The sequence below is a fragment of the Vulpes lagopus genome, chromosome 10, assembly GCF_018345385.1.
Source record: "Vulpes lagopus strain Blue_001 chromosome 10, ASM1834538v1, whole genome shotgun sequence".
Classification (NCBI taxonomy): domain Eukaryota; kingdom Metazoa; phylum Chordata; class Mammalia; order Carnivora; family Canidae; genus Vulpes; species Vulpes lagopus.
In genome coordinates, this window is record NC_054833.1 from 87,493,492 (window position 1) to 87,508,801 (window position 15,310).

Genomic DNA, 15,310 nt, shown 5'->3' on the forward strand with positions numbered 1-15,310 from the left:
GCATCTGGGCCAGGCCAAGGGAAGGGGCTGACAAGAGATCCCAGGAAGCCCATGGATGCTGGGGTGGTGGGCTGGATTTCAGTTGTCTGCATGGAAATTAAGGTGGTTGTCAAGGTCCTGGAGATGATCTGTATCATCCCTGATGATGATAGGGGAAGGGGATTTCTAGGAGGAAGGGCCATGGACCTGAGCTGTTTGGGGTATACTGATCTCTAAAGTTAGACACGTGCTCAGGAAAGAGTATCCAGACCATTCCTGGATTTGTCTGGATTAAACTTACCTTGACTGTGTGGCTTCAAAAATTCCTATTTAATATAAAACCTCTCAAGAACACCTTCCTTCTCTGATCTTCAGTTGTCAGTTGTCTCCTAGCTACTGATTTTGAAAAATTTGCCTTAAAGTAATGGATGAGTGTGTGTGTGTGCCTCACTGCTTACAGACAGATGGCCTCTCCCATGGGTGGATGTTCTAGCTGCATCCTACAACAAGCCATTTTATCACATCCTAAGTGCCTACATCATTGTCCCTGGCAGTAGGACCCTACAAAAGGGGGCCAAGTTTGTTATCATTATTAGTTGTGAAGAACGTATTACATGGTGGGCAGCATTCTGGGCACCTCACGTGCAGTATGTCTACAACAACAGAGAGATCAAATAATTTGTCCAAGGTCACATAGATTATAAAGAACTGAGCCAAGATTATAACCTAGAGCTCACTTCAAATCTCATGATCATCTTTTTTTTTTAAAAACTTATTATGGAGAATTTCAAACATCTACAAATATAGACAGCCTAATATAATAAACTGCTATATACTTATCATCTCCTTTCAACTATGGCCAACACATGGCCAGCCTTGTTTCACTCACATCCCCTACCTACCACCACATTGTTTTGAAACATATCTTAGACACTATACAATTTCATCAGTAAATGTTTCAGTATATATCTCTAAAATAAAAGATCTCTTTGGGGCACCTGGCTCAATCAGTTGGGTGTCTGCCTTCAGCTCAGGTCATGATCCCAGGGTCCTGGGATTATATATAATATATATATATATATATATATATATATATATATATATATAAATTTTTTTTTTTTTACGGAGAGTTTGTTTACCTCAGTATCCAAGTAAAGCCTACATGTTGTGACTAGTTGATATATCTTTTGTCTCTTTTAATCTGTATATTTCTACTCTAGCATTTTCTTACTCTCTTTTTCACATGTTGTGACTGGTTGATACATCTTTTGTCTCTTTTAGTCTATATATTTCTACTCTAGCATTCTCTTACTCTCTTTTTCACTTAATTTGTTGAAGAATCCAGGTCATTTGTCTTGTGGAGTTTCCCACAATCTGGGTTTTGCTGATTACATCCCCATGATATCCTTTACCATGTTCTTCTATCCTCTGTGGATCTTATAAAGTGGTAGATCAAGAGATCTGAATAATTTCAAACTCCTAATTTTTTTTTCCTACAACAACGTATTCTATCAGGGACACATTCTGTCTGGTTGTCTTTCTTTTGTGATGTCAGTCACTGTTGATGATTCATTAATTATCAGGGGTTGAAAATAGTGATTTGTCACTTCTTCATTTATGGGCAGGAATACTTTTACAGAGAAAGTCCTCTTTTTTTGTAATTTGTTAACTCAAAGGAACTGTTGGTGCAGGAAAGGTAAGATCAATGCCTGATTCTTCCTCCTTATTCTTTTTTAGTTTTCAAAACTATGTATTGGGTCACTAGCCTCCAACAATGATCGCTTGGGTTTTTTGTTTATGTGCTTTAGTTTCATTATGAACTTATGGATTTAAATATGTTTAATGTGTTTTAACCCAGAGCAATTGCTATTCTTATTGATGCTGAAATGGTCCATTTTTGGAACCTCTTCAAGTTGGTTCTTGAGTCCTTTTTATATGATTTAAAATCTTTGATACAGCTCACATCATACTTAAGTGAAACTGAATGTTTTCCCTCTAAGATGAGGAGCAAGACAAGGATGTTTATTCTCACCATTTCTATTCAACTTTGTATTGGAGGTTCTAGCCAGTGCAATAAGGCAAGAAAAAGAAAAGGCATCTATAATGGAAAGGAAGACCTGAAATGCTACTTATTTATAGGTGACTTGATTATAAATGTAAAAGATCCTAAAGAATCTGCAAAAAATTTTGCTAGAACTAAGTTTAGCAAAGTCATAGAATACAAGATCAACATACAAAAATTAAATTATATATCTATATATATAGAAACATGGAAAAGCAATACAAAAAGGAAATTTTAAGTAAATAATGACAATGTTTACTTCAGCAGCACATATACTAAAATTGGAGCAATATAGAGAAGATCAGGATGGCCCCTGCACAAGGATCATGCCCAAATTTGTGAAGTATTCAAGTATTTTATTTAAAAAATAAAAAAAGAAAAATAATTCCATTCATAGTAGAATCAAAAAGGATATAGTACTTAGATAAATTTAATTTATAAAGCATAAAACCTGTACTCCAAAGTCTTACTTGGAGAAATGAAAGATTTATATAATTGGAGAGGCACTCCATGTTCTGTGATTAGAAGTGATTGGAAGATTCAATATTGTTAAGATGGCAATTCTTTCCAAATAGATTTTTAGACTCACTGCAACCTCTATCAAAATCCCAGCAGGCATTTTTGTTGTTGTTGTTGTTGTTGCAGAAATTGTCAAACTAACCTTAATGGTTTCTAAAGGAGTACAAAGGACCTAGGATAGCCAAAATAATTTTGAAAAATAAGAGCAAAGTTTGAGGACATATAGTCTCTGACTTCAGAACTTACTACAGAGCTGTAGCAATCAAGACAGTATAGTATTGGAATAAGGATGGAAAACAGAGCAAAATATGAAGTCCAGAAATAAAGTCTTATGTTTATGGTCAATTTATTTTTATCAAACACGCAAGTGCAGTTCAATGGGGGAAAGGATAACTTTTTTTTTTTTTTTTTTAAAGCAGAAACAAAACCAAAAACAAATGGCGCTGGGGATTGGATATCCATGTGCCAAAAATCAACGTAGGCTCTTACCTCACACCATACACAAAAATTAATTCAAAATGCATCATAGACTTAAATGTAAAAGCTAAAACTATGAAGCTCAGAAGAAAACACAAGAGAAGATTTTTGTGATCTCAGGTTAGGAAAAAAAAAATCCTAGATATGATACTGAAAGCATGATTCATAAAAGAAAAATATTGATAAATTGGAACTTTACCAAAGCCAAAAACTTGCTCTTTAAAAGAAACCCATAGGGGCACCTGGGTGGCTCAGTCAGTTAAGCATCTGCCTTTGGCTCGGGTCATGATCCTGTGGTCCTGGGATCAAGCTCCACATCGCGTCCCCTGCTTGAGGAAGAGAGAGGCTGCTTCCCCCTCTCCCTCTCCCTCTACTACTCACCCTGCTTATGCTCTGTCAAGTAAGTAAAGTCTTTTTTTAAAAAAAGATTTTATTTATTTATTCATGAAAGACACAGAGAGAGAAGCAGAGATACAGGCAGAGAGAGAAGCAGACTCCATGCGGGGAACCCGATGTGGGACTCGATCCCGGGTCTCCAGGATCACGCCTTGAGCCGAAGGCAGATGCTCAACCGCTGAGCCACCCAGGCATCCCTAAATAAAATCTTTAAAAAATAAATAATTAAAAGAAACCCATAAGGAAAAGGAAAAGTCATGGACTGGGATGAAACATTTGCAAATCCAATATCGATAAAGGACTTCTATCTAGGTTTTATTGAAGTAGCTCTTACAACACATAAAGAAGAACACAGCTCAATTAAAAATGGGCAAAAGATTCAAATAGACATTTCAAGAACTTAGATGAATGGCTAATGAGGACATGGAAAGACGCTCAACATCATTAATCATTAGGGAGATGCAAATGAAAACACTGCCACACACCCAAGAGGATGGCTGTAATCCAAGTGACGAGACAATGCCAAATGCTGGGAAGGATGTGGAGACGTTGGAATCCTCATTCATTTCTAGTCAGAAAGTAAAATGGCACTGCCACTTTGGAACACAGTCTGGCAGTTTTATGTTTATGTTCTCTGATGTACCTATCTTTCACCTCTTGTTGCTGGATTTTTAATCATGCTTAGGAAGTTTTCTCCACTTGGAGGTTATAGAGAAATTCACCTATATTTTCTCCTCTAGTAGTGTGATTTTATTTACCACGTTTAAATCTCTGGTCCATTTGGAATTCATGCTGCTGTACACTCTGAGGGGTAGATCCAATTTTATCTTTTTCCAGATGCCAATATCACTCATTAGAAAGTCAGTCCCCTTCTCCCATTGACTTTTGATGTCTCTTTTAGGTCATGCTAAATTTGCATATGTAAGTGGGGATATTTCTGGATCTCCTATCCCATTCTCTTGGTCTTTCTATGTGTTTATATGTTAATTCCATACTTTTGAAAATACAGAGACTTTATGGGACATGTTAATTAATAACTGTTAAGGTTAGTTTCTATACCTCGGGCCTCTTTATTGAAGTTTTTCTATCACTGGTGTTTTTTTCCTTCCCAATAAATTTTTCAAAAAATTCTTTAGATCCAGCAAAAAATCCTAATGGGATTGTCATTATCTTTTATTTATAAATTATTTGGGGAAGATTGACATTTTTATAATCTTCGCTCTTCTTAATCAAGAACATGTTATGTTTTTGTGTTTATTGAACCTGCTTTGTCCTGTAGATTTTTATAGTTTTTCCCCTCAGGTTTTGGGAATTTCTTATTAAATTTATGCCTAAGTATTTAACTTTCTTTTTCTCTATAGCATTTACTGTATTACGAAAGTCATATAGCATATATCCGGTGGAGTCCTCTGTCATTCCTTCTATTTGTGTGAGAGGGTGTGCACATCACATACACAAACTATTGAATATGTATCTTTTTTTTTAATATTTATTTATTTATGATAGTCACAGAGAGATAGAGAGAGAGAGGCAGAGACACAGGCAGAGGGAGAAGCAGGCTTCATGCACCTGGAGCCCGACGTGGGATTCGATCCCGGGTCTCCAGGATTGCGCCCTGGGCCAAAGGCAGGCGCCAAACCGCTGCGCCACCCAGGGATCCCTTGAATATGTATCTTAATTTTATACCTTCTTGTTTACTTTTATAATTTGCAGTAGTTTTTCCATTGATCTCATGATCTTTTACCAGATTGCATGAGTGTTATTGGTTTTGCCAGCCATTAGTTTCTCAGATTAAAAGGTTATTTGGCTTGAAGCCTCCCTCATTAGAATGAAGCTCCCTGTTGTCCATGGTATTTCCCTAGATGTTCCTCTCTCTGCTGCAGTGGAGGTCTTGGATTGTTTCCCTGAGGCTCTCTAAGATTGTCACCTTATCAGGGCTTACCCCAGGAAACCCTGAGATGAGGACTTGCATACAAGCCCTTTATTTGAGAGGCAGTCCCGGGAAACACCAGCAGGGGGCATGAACGTGAGAGAGGAGGGAGAAAGATACAAATATAGGGCTCTTGTCCAGCAGGTCTCCACTTGGGTAATTGGAATTTAGGCTCTGGAAGACCATATAGATAGAGCATCCAGAGTTGTCCTACACATGGGATGAAGAAACCTAGGATTGCTTCAGAGTTATCCCATTTGTGGGGTGAGGAAGTCAGGACTTCACCCCCAAGTTGTCCAATGCTTTCAGGGCCTTATAAGTCACCCAACCAGTAGAGCAAACTGAGACTGGCCCCACAGTCTATGTTAAGCCAGTAGACTTGGGGGAGGCTCTGGAGTCACACTGACTCTGAGTGAATCCTGTTCAGATGCTTTCTGGCCTCAAAGGTTTGGTTTCCTCATCTATATGTTGGGAATGATAATCTTACCTCACAGAGTTGGTGTGAGGCTGCAAAAACTGGACAAAGATGTAGCTATGGAGGTCGATGTGATGTAGGTGCAGGTATCAACATCGAGACACACAGGTGGATGCAGATGGAACTAGAGGTATGTAGAGGTGCAGGCATATATAGTTGTAGATGCCAGTGTAGACATACATTTGGAGGTAGACAGGGGCATAGACACGCATGTATCCTGCTCCTCCCATGCCAGGCCCTCGCTGGGGCTTGGGATCAATAAGTGGCAGGACTCCTGTGCCTCCTACTTGACTCTCTGTTCTCAACTCAATTACCATTTCCCTGCTTTTCTCAGGTGGGTGCTGCCTTTCATGCTGTGATGAGATGTACTCAAGCCTTTTCTTGCCTGGCCCTTTCCTTTGGGCCCTAGCCCATCCCCCTCACCCCTCCCTCCTTTCCTGGATCCCTTTCCATTAGCTCCGACTTGGTCTTGATTATATTCTGGGACCTCTGTTCAGCCTTGTTTTCTTCAAGCTGTGGGGCCCCTCTGTAGTCTGATTTTCTCTTTGCCATTCTTAGGACCTGAGAACGACAGAGGCAGGGACTTTCCCCATCACACAGCAGAGGCAAATTCTAATAAAATCAGAGTGCTGGATTAAACACTATTAGGTTGTCATTATTGCAAGTTAAAGAGATGATTCCATTTATTAAGGCCATTTAAGGTGGACACTTCAGTTCCCTGTGGGATTGTGTCCATCTCAAAGTGTCAGGTGATGAGGCTGTTCTCACGTTCTCAGGATACAACGGGCAGGTCACTGGAGGAAGATGGGTTTCCTTATGTGGGTGTAGTTGTGGACTACAACGGACTGTGGACCTGACAGTATTTTGGGAAGTTCACTCTCTCTGAGTCATACCAGTCATGATCTGAAGACAGTTGGCCTGAATACACTGCCGGGGTTTACTGGCCATGTTTAGAAAGGGAGGATAGTGCAAATCTTTATGTAGCCTCTTCACTCACCAGAAGCTGGACTGGATTGATGTTGCTGCAGATGAGTTTCCTGGGACCAAGGGGGTCCCTGCAACACTCTTGTGGATGTCTTCATTCCTGTGCTGAGGGGGGCAAGACAAATGCAGAACCTGTCTATATGATCAAATGTATTCCTTTGTCGGGTGACTAGGTGGCTCAGTGTTTGAGCGTCTGCCTTCAGCTCAGGTCATGATCCTGGGGTCCTGGGATCAAGTACTGCTTTGGACTCCCTGCAGGGAACCTGCTTCTCTCTCTGCCTAAGTCTCTGCTTCTCTCTGTGTGTCTCTCATGAATAAAAAAAAAAAAAAAAAAAAAAAAAAGCATGTATTCCCTTGCTTACTCCTGGGGCCCTGGCCCTAAGCATAGGAGTTGGACTTTGGTCTCTTCCAATGGTACGAGCCTAGAGCAGGAGTGACATGGAAATAGGCAGGCACAGCTGGCCACACATTTGAGCCTACTTGCTATTTAGAAATGGGAAAATACTGTAAGGTTTTCAGTGCAGACTTGTGAGTACAAGATGGTCAGGTGACAGTGTTGTGACAAGCGCATGAAGCCATTTCCCAATTGTTTCAGTCGGCCAGACTTTAGGAGGAAACCAATACTGACACAAACCAATTGCACCATGATTGGCAAACAATGAAGTGTTGGGAGTTGCTGTTGAAAGTCTATAATTTCCAATGGAATTGCTGTTCGGTCATCAGCTTGCTGTTGAAGGACACAGTTTGGCTGGGTGGGAACAACAATTAGCCACTGTCACCCCGGTGTGCCTTTCCCCCCTACTTCAGACAGTGGAGTAGTAAGACATCACTAGCCTGTCTTGGGTGCCTGCCTGTGAAATGCCCCCTTGTTCAGAGGAAGAGGAGCCCGGGGTGGAGGATCTTGTCCCCGGGGTCATGGCGAAGCCCTGCTGGCCTGCCCTTTCATCTCTGCTGTAGCAGAGACAGGGAAGTCCACTGGCACTAGAAGAAACCTCCTCCTTTGCCTTGTTTGTGTAAGGAGCCCTGGTACCACGGCTGGGACTGAGACGTTCCCGTGCTGATCTCCTGGGCCCACAGACTCATTTGTGACCCTTCCTCTGTGCTGGGATTTCAGTTTCAGGGGGACGCAGAGCTGGCCATGGGGAGTGAGCAGGATGCTGTGACGCTTCAGGGGGTTCTCAGGCTTCCTTGAGGGCTGAGTGTGCCCACCTCTGCTGCCGCTTTCTTCTGGAAGTGGCGTACTGTAGACATGCTGCCAGAGGAGTTTCGTTCTTTCTGTCTTTGGTGTTTCCAAACCAAAGTATGTGCCCACTGCAGTTGCGGAGGCACGTGTGAACATCCTCTGCTCTCTGAGGTTGGCGCATGACTTCTTTTCAGAAAATTCAAGGCTCTTTGAATGGCACTGGAGCAACCAGCCACTCTTGGCATTTAGCAAGTGGGCAGCAAACTGTTTTCCTAAGGTTATGGTGGTCATGGACCAACTAGACAAATTTACTTGGCAGTGCCGAGCCTTCCGACAGCCGAAGCCCAAATGTGAAACAATCATGTACTTAGCTTGCTTGAGAAGGGCCGTAGATGTTCCTCTGAATCTTGCAGTGATCTAAACGCGGGCAATGAATCAAGAGCGTTTGGCCTGGACGACTAGTCTTTCCATTGGTCTGTTTTTAACATAGTCATCTAGCGTCTGCGTTAAACTTATTTATTTCCTAATGCTGGGTGATGGATTAAAAGATGTGTAGAAAATCTTTCTACAAGAGATAAGATATTGCAGGCTGCCACAACACCCCCGGCTCTTTTTGCTTTCTCTTGCTGTTTTTTCTACATTTTAGTGCAGAGCTCAGGCCCCCACATCGTATATCTTGATTAGATGGTGGATATTACTAAGGGGATGTTTTTTAAGCCTATCATTGACACATTTAATTCATTAGGTACCAAATCCACAAGCAAATTTTGGCTGGCCATAAAACATGGTTAATCCAGGGAGCTGCAATAAAAGGTGAAAAATTATGTCCCAGCAAATGTGGAATATTGCTTTTCTGTAGAGACTTTTACTGGTCTACGATATTTTTCTTCATAAATTTTTCTTCTGCTTGGTTCTCTTGGTAACTTAACCATTTGTTGTTTCCAGACCACAGAATGGCTCAATGATACTCTACAACAGGAAGAAAGTGAAATACAGGAAGGATGGATATTGCTGGAAAAAGAGGAAAGATGGGAAGACGACTAGAGAGGACCACATGAAGCTGAAAGTCCAGGGAGTGGAGGTAAAGAGCAGAAAAGCTCTCTTGTTCCACAAATATTGTTTCTGGGCTGCAATGACATGGAATCACTTTGGAATAATTTGCTGCCAGTCACCTCTAGTGACTGCCAGTCAAAAGTACTTTTGTTTGCCAAGACCCTGTTTGCTGTTTGTTTTTTTCTTGCTTTCTTACCCAACAGTCTCCATTCAAGTTTTCCATGAAACCAGACTTAGATCAAGTACTCCTGTTTCTCAGGAGTCCTTGGTGTGTAGACTGGGATTTGTAAGTTTCCTGCAGAATCCTGTGTTGTATGTATCATGGAAGAGCCTGCAGGTGCGAGGGAGGGGGAAGCTGCCTAAGGTATCTCCCTCTCAATGTGGCCTGGACCTGCCTTTGTTGAGTGGGTCCTTTGGGAGCTGGTGATTTCCAACCAGATCTTGGCTCTACTCCCTCTACCAATGGCTACATCAATGTCTCTCTGGGTGTTGCGACCTCAGGAAGCTTGAAAGTGCTAATGATAATTAGATGGGATCACAAGGTGTGCAGGATTCTTGTGGCTGGAGTGGAGGTAGGTGCTGCAGGACACATCTTGGGATCTGTGCAAACTTCAGTTTGGGTTCTGGGGGAAGATAGGGTGCAGGATGGTTTCTTTGCCATCATTCTGACACCACAGGCTCTCACCCTTGGGCAGTCATGGAGTCGTTCTCCTGGGGTCCTTTAATTGTTTTGAGAGCCCGAGTCATGTGCCATCATGTAGAGGGAGAGGATGTGAACCGCGGTGCATTCATGGCCTGCTGGTTAGTGAGCACCCACTTCACTGCATTGCTTGCTGATTCTTGTAAAGGATCTTCCCTGTGAATATGATGCTGTGTGGGGCCAGAGCGCGGACGCTGGCCTGTGACTCACCTGGTATTTCACACTAGTGAAAGAGAGGGATCCTGGAGGCCTTTGGTGTGTTGGGTCCTCCAGCCTGCCAGGATTGATCACTTGGACCGTAAGCCCACTTGACTTCAACGGCTCACACTCCAGGCTGACATTCTTTGTGACGCACTTTGTCATTATGACTTTTTCTATATTAATCATGTGCTTTTATGGCTGTTAAAAATAGCATCCAGTGGCTTTTATTATATTACCCCACAGAGAGAGATAACTTTTGTTTTATGTTTTTGTGTTTTTTTAAAACACCCAATAACAATGCTTTATGATGATGAACAAAGAGAAGCCGCAACACGAGAAATTCCACTTTCCTACATTCTCTCAGGTTCTGTGTTTGCACAGCATGGTTTAGTCGACTGGTGAGACATTAAAATGCAGATCTCTCTGAACATGATGCCCTGGACCTAGCTCTAGGACAGTGACTGGTGATTATGCCAGCACATCAGCCATGGCTGTGGGGGCCTTGGGGCGTGGGAAGGAGCAGTGTGGGCAGGACCCATGCGGGACTCTTGCTGGGACTTCCAGGATCTGCAGGAGCTCACACCAAAGCGACACTGCAGGCCCCATACCCTTAGATCTCTGGCAGGGCTCCATCTTCAGTGATATGTAAATCAGGAACTTCTAATTGTCCGGAACAGCGGGGTGGAAGTCTCCCTCAGCAGCAGCTCGGAAGCCCAGGGCCAAAAAAAGTCACAGTGTTCATTTTCTTCCCCTGTGTTATCAATTTGAATTGTCACTAGATGGAATCAGAATGATTTTCGGTTATTTTTTAGGTCATATTTGTGTCTGGAGTTATTTGCGAATCATGCTTACAGTCTCCCATGCAGACACCTGTATGGGGGCGGTTGGGACCCTCGGAACATAGGGGAAGGGAATGGGCCAGACAGTGGGGGGGGGGTCTTCCCTTCCACATCCTTCTACTTGCTGTGCCTAAGTCTCAGTGGGGAGTGGGAGATGGGCTTATAGACCCTTAGTCGGCAACACAAGGGGCATGCTTTCCAGTTCTCAGAGAGTGAAGCCCCGTCTGGCGGGCCTGTGGCATGGGTGACCTCTTCCTCTGAGCTCAGGGCATGGTCGATGAGCATTGACTGTGGTCCTACTCTGTGTGGGGCCCTGTAGTATCCACAGGGAAAACAGAAACCATGTGTTCTGCCTCAGAGACTCGTGATCAAGTTGAAGAGGCAGCTGTGCCCATGCCTGAGAGTCAAGTGACAGTGCTGTGAAATCTGGAAACCTGAGCTTCTAGGACAAGTGTCCAGAGAGTCCAGAGTGGGCTGGGATGCTCAGAGAAGCTGCCTAGTGAGATGGGCTCCAAGCTAAACTCTGGAAGTTGGGTGGGACTATGTGTGTGACATACATAGTATTTCAGGGCTCCCCTTTCCACTTCACACTATGGTCTGAGCTACATCTCTGTTGGTATTTATATCCCCTCATCCCTTTTAACTGCTCTGTAGTATTCCACCGTGGAAGCATTTGAGTCACCTCCTAGTCAGTGGACTTTTAGATTCTGTCCAGTTTTTCAACATTACAGTGTTTCAGGAAACATGCTTATACACGTCTGCTTGTACACCTGTGCAACCCAGACCTGCAAGGATTGCTGAGTGTGAGCTCTGAGTATCTTTCCTTTTACTAGACTCTGCCAAATGGTCGAGCTAATTATATGCCCAACAGCACCGAGAATTACCATCTCTTCTGTAGCCTCTTGGACACTGATGGATGATAGATGGTACCCTGTTCAATTTGAACCGGATTTTTCTTAATTTTTTTGGGGGGTGAGCACATCATGTTAGTGGAAGTCCTTTGTAGTAGATTGTCTGCCATGGGTTGTAATTTAAAACAGCCCCAAGAAAGACATCTTTGACAAGAGCAGCCCTATGTCTTACTGTGTTTTTCCTGCATTTGCTCTGATCGGGACCAGTGGCTGGGAAGCCCAGAGGTCATGCGGGGACAGTGGACAGGTGGTCCTTTCCACCTGGGAAATTGCCATGCAGGCATACATGGAGTTTTGTGTCTCACAGGAGGAGGCTTCCCCATGTGAACCCCAATTCATCCTTCAGTGGATTCAATCGGGCGGTTCCCATTGACTCACTACCTCTATTGCTCCCTCCGCCGGGCATGGTGCCAGCCTCTGCCCCTACTGTGGAGGGTGGCAGATAGTCCTGCACGGGGCCTTGGAGTTGTGATTTTTCTACCACCTGAGCTGGTTTCCTCAGTTCAAGGGCATGATAAAGATATTTGGATCTACCGTTTAACATATTACTTGCTATAAGCCTTCCCTTAGGCCAGGAAAACTTCCAGCCTGTTCATGGAACTGCTCGGCAGTCCAGCTCCTTTTGTTCTCCAAGGCTGGGGCCCTAGGAACACACAGCAGCTCAAAAGCACATTGATTTTCTCAGTCAGGCACAGGATGGGGGCAGCCGCTTTTGAAGCTGACGAGCTGTTAAGTCCACGATTAGTTGTCTTGTCTGTAAGCCACGGAGAAGCTAGCTCGATAAGGTTTCCAGGGACGACAAAGGTTGGCAGGGAGGAAAGAGAAGGTGGTTGTGATGTCAACGTTTCATGAGATGAAATCTCAGCAGGCCTGAGGTTGGCCCTGCTCCCCATGTAGATTCGTGCCTGCTTATCTGGAGCCTTGATGGGGTAGGAGGTCTGGGGTTAGGAGACTCCCTGAGAGCAGAGGGGCACATCTAAACCATCCCCGTGTCTCCCAGATCGCCACATCCTGGGTTAGGTGAGCTGGGTGAAGTTGTTGGGCTGAGTCAGGAGAGCTCACATACTTTTAAAGTTTACGAATCTGTTCTCTGGCCCCCAGAAGCCATCTTCACACCACCCTCCTGAGAGAGCCAGGAATCTTAGAACCTAGGCTACCACTTGGCTGTCTACCTCCAGACCCCTTTAGCTGCCAGGTTTCCACAACAGATAGAAGCCACGCATTTAGTACAGCAACGGCCACTGGCTTACGAATCTCCTATATATATACCAGGTCTACCATCTCATTCAACCATCATAGAAACATCCATGTAAAGTACCTATTATTATACCCATTTCACAGATGAAAAGATTGAGCCTCAGACAAGCTTTCTCCCACCACATATCCTCCACAAATCAGCATGGAGCTGGGACTTGAGCCAAGATTTGCCTGGTTGTATGGTGAAAGCGCCTGCCCTGGCACCAGTTGCTCCTGAGCATCCTGTAGGGATTTGTAGTGTTTTTAGATTGAGTCAGGCACATACCGTCCATCCATCAGCCATCTGTCAAATGCTTTCCATCCAGCACCTTGTGATAGGTCCTGAAGATACAGTGATATATCGTTCTGATGTCATGAGGGGGACAGAAAAATCAAGCATGCAACTCCCAACTCCAGGTCATGAGGCATGTGTTGGAGATATTGCAAGTCCTTGTGCAGAACACGTAGGAAGCATACCTAAAGCAGACTGGGATATAACGAAGTGACATAAATACAGGGAAAGAGGCACTGGTGGAAGCTAGAAAGTAACAGGTAGGGGTAAGACATAGCAGTGGGCAGTGACAGACTCTGTTGAAAAATAGCTAATGTGATTTAAAGCAACAGGTGGCCAGAATTGCACCATGTCAGAATCTCTCCTGGCCCCAAGCAGACCAGATGTTCACCTCCCGGGGATGAGGCCTTCTCTGCTCTGATCATAAGGCACGCCTTGCCACAGACATCCTGCCTTTGGAGCCAGTGGGTGGTCACTGCACAGAGGCTGTTGGCTCAATTGTAGGCAGCGTGGACAAAGAACATCCTTCCCCACTGAGCCCATGCTGTGGTGGACAGGAACCCCCGGCCTGGACCATCTGCCTGGCAGAAATGCCAGGCATCACCTCTGATTGGAATTTTCAGCAGTGAAGAGAAAGTTTAGTTTTGCTGACCTGTTTGTACTGCCTCAAACAATGAAGAGTTGCTTTGACTTCTTGACTAACTGCCGGAGAGCCCGAAGCCTGTTGTGAGCACAGCAGCAGTGGTAACAAGGTTATGTTTTTGGACTCAGCCTCATTAGAAGTGATGTTCTTTATTTGGACACTTAGGCCACATATTAAAAAGAAAAAAAAGCACCTCTTTCAAAAGTAGGAATGATATTGTAGTTACCGCATTAGGAATTAACAGGGCATGAAATAACTGTCTGCCTCGTGGCGACGCCAGATCATTCCAGCTCTGCTTGCAGCCATAAGATAAATAGGTATCTTGCTTGCAGCTGATGGGATATATTTAAAATAGCCAGCCACACACATGTATGGTGCCCAAATCAAGTTTGGAAAACAGCTATGAATAGATTAAGAGGAGGTAAGGTGGCTGAGCAGCTCAAACTCACAGAGGAGCAAGTGAGTCTGCATGTTGCCACCATGTGTTTTTGATTGGAATAAATACTTCTTGGTTTTTGTAGGTGCTAGTGTGCCTTTGGTCTGTGTATATTGTCTCCCTTTTTTCCCCTCTGGACTTGCCACATTCCTGCGGGTCTCTACCTCGAGGTGCTCCTTGCTCCTAACCTGTGTTCTCTTGTGTCCACATTGAGACTTCTGAAGCTTCCAGGGGCATCTCCCTTGGCATTCTCCAGCCAGCAGTAATCATTCCCTCTCTTTCATTTCCATGGCCCTCCATCCGTACCTTTCTTTAGGAAGTGTTCTCTCTGACTTGACACTAGCCTGTCCAGTTCAATAAACATATTATATTAAGTACATAGTATTTTCTGAATACAAGAAGGTCTGTATCTGGTATCTAGGCACTAGAGGGCCTGTTAAGGGAAGAATAGAGAGAGGCAGATGAGGTGCAGCATCATGCTCAAAAAACTTACAGAAACACAATACGGGTCATTTTAATGAGATGTGGTAACTGCCACCATTGAGGTTTTGGAGTGTTGGAAGGAGCTTGTTTCCCTTCTCTGAGGACAGGGTCTGGTCACCCATGGGCCCTTGCTCTGAGCAGTGGCATCTGCTGAGTGACCAGCTGCTCTCATAGGCACCCATTATCTGAGACCTATCCCCAGCCCTGCCATTCAGTCCTGTGAATCAGCTATGTTTATGCCCATGGAGACTTGACTGAGGTTTTTGATTTCTAGTCCCCCTTCCTCCTCTCTGGTGTCCAGTGCAGCTAGCTGGGGTGTTCTTGTCTCATGACACCTCCAGGGAAGCGAACCAGCCTGCTCAGCGGTGCCTTGGAGGGTCTCCCAGAGCTCTCTGCTGGCTTTTAATCATCTGAGCTTTTGTGTAGTGTTCCGCTGGTGCATTAACACGTTAAAACCTAATTTCCTGTTACCTGGATGTGTTTTGGTAGAATCAATTCAGGAACTCGAATC

General features: G+C 44.0%; 1 protein-coding gene and 1 non-coding gene across 7 annotated transcripts in view; both read left to right on the top strand.

The window, feature by feature from the left end:
- LOC121499484 (calmodulin-binding transcription activator 1) overlaps positions 1–15,310 on the top strand; it is a 734,632-nt gene that overhangs the window by 295,266 nt on the left and 424,056 nt on the right. For all 6 annotated transcript variants that reach the window (XM_041770125.1, XM_041770126.1, XM_041770128.1 and 3 more), the window contains exon 3: positions 8,951–9,086. In XM_041770125.1, coding sequence (XP_041626059.1) covers positions 8,951–9,086 — 136 coding nt within the window. The remainder of the gene's footprint in view (positions 1–8,950; positions 9,087–15,310) is intronic.
- LOC121501035 lies at positions 2,293–2,399 on the top strand. The gene has a single exon (XR_005990484.1). It is a non-coding gene; the product is annotated as a U6 spliceosomal RNA (small nuclear RNA).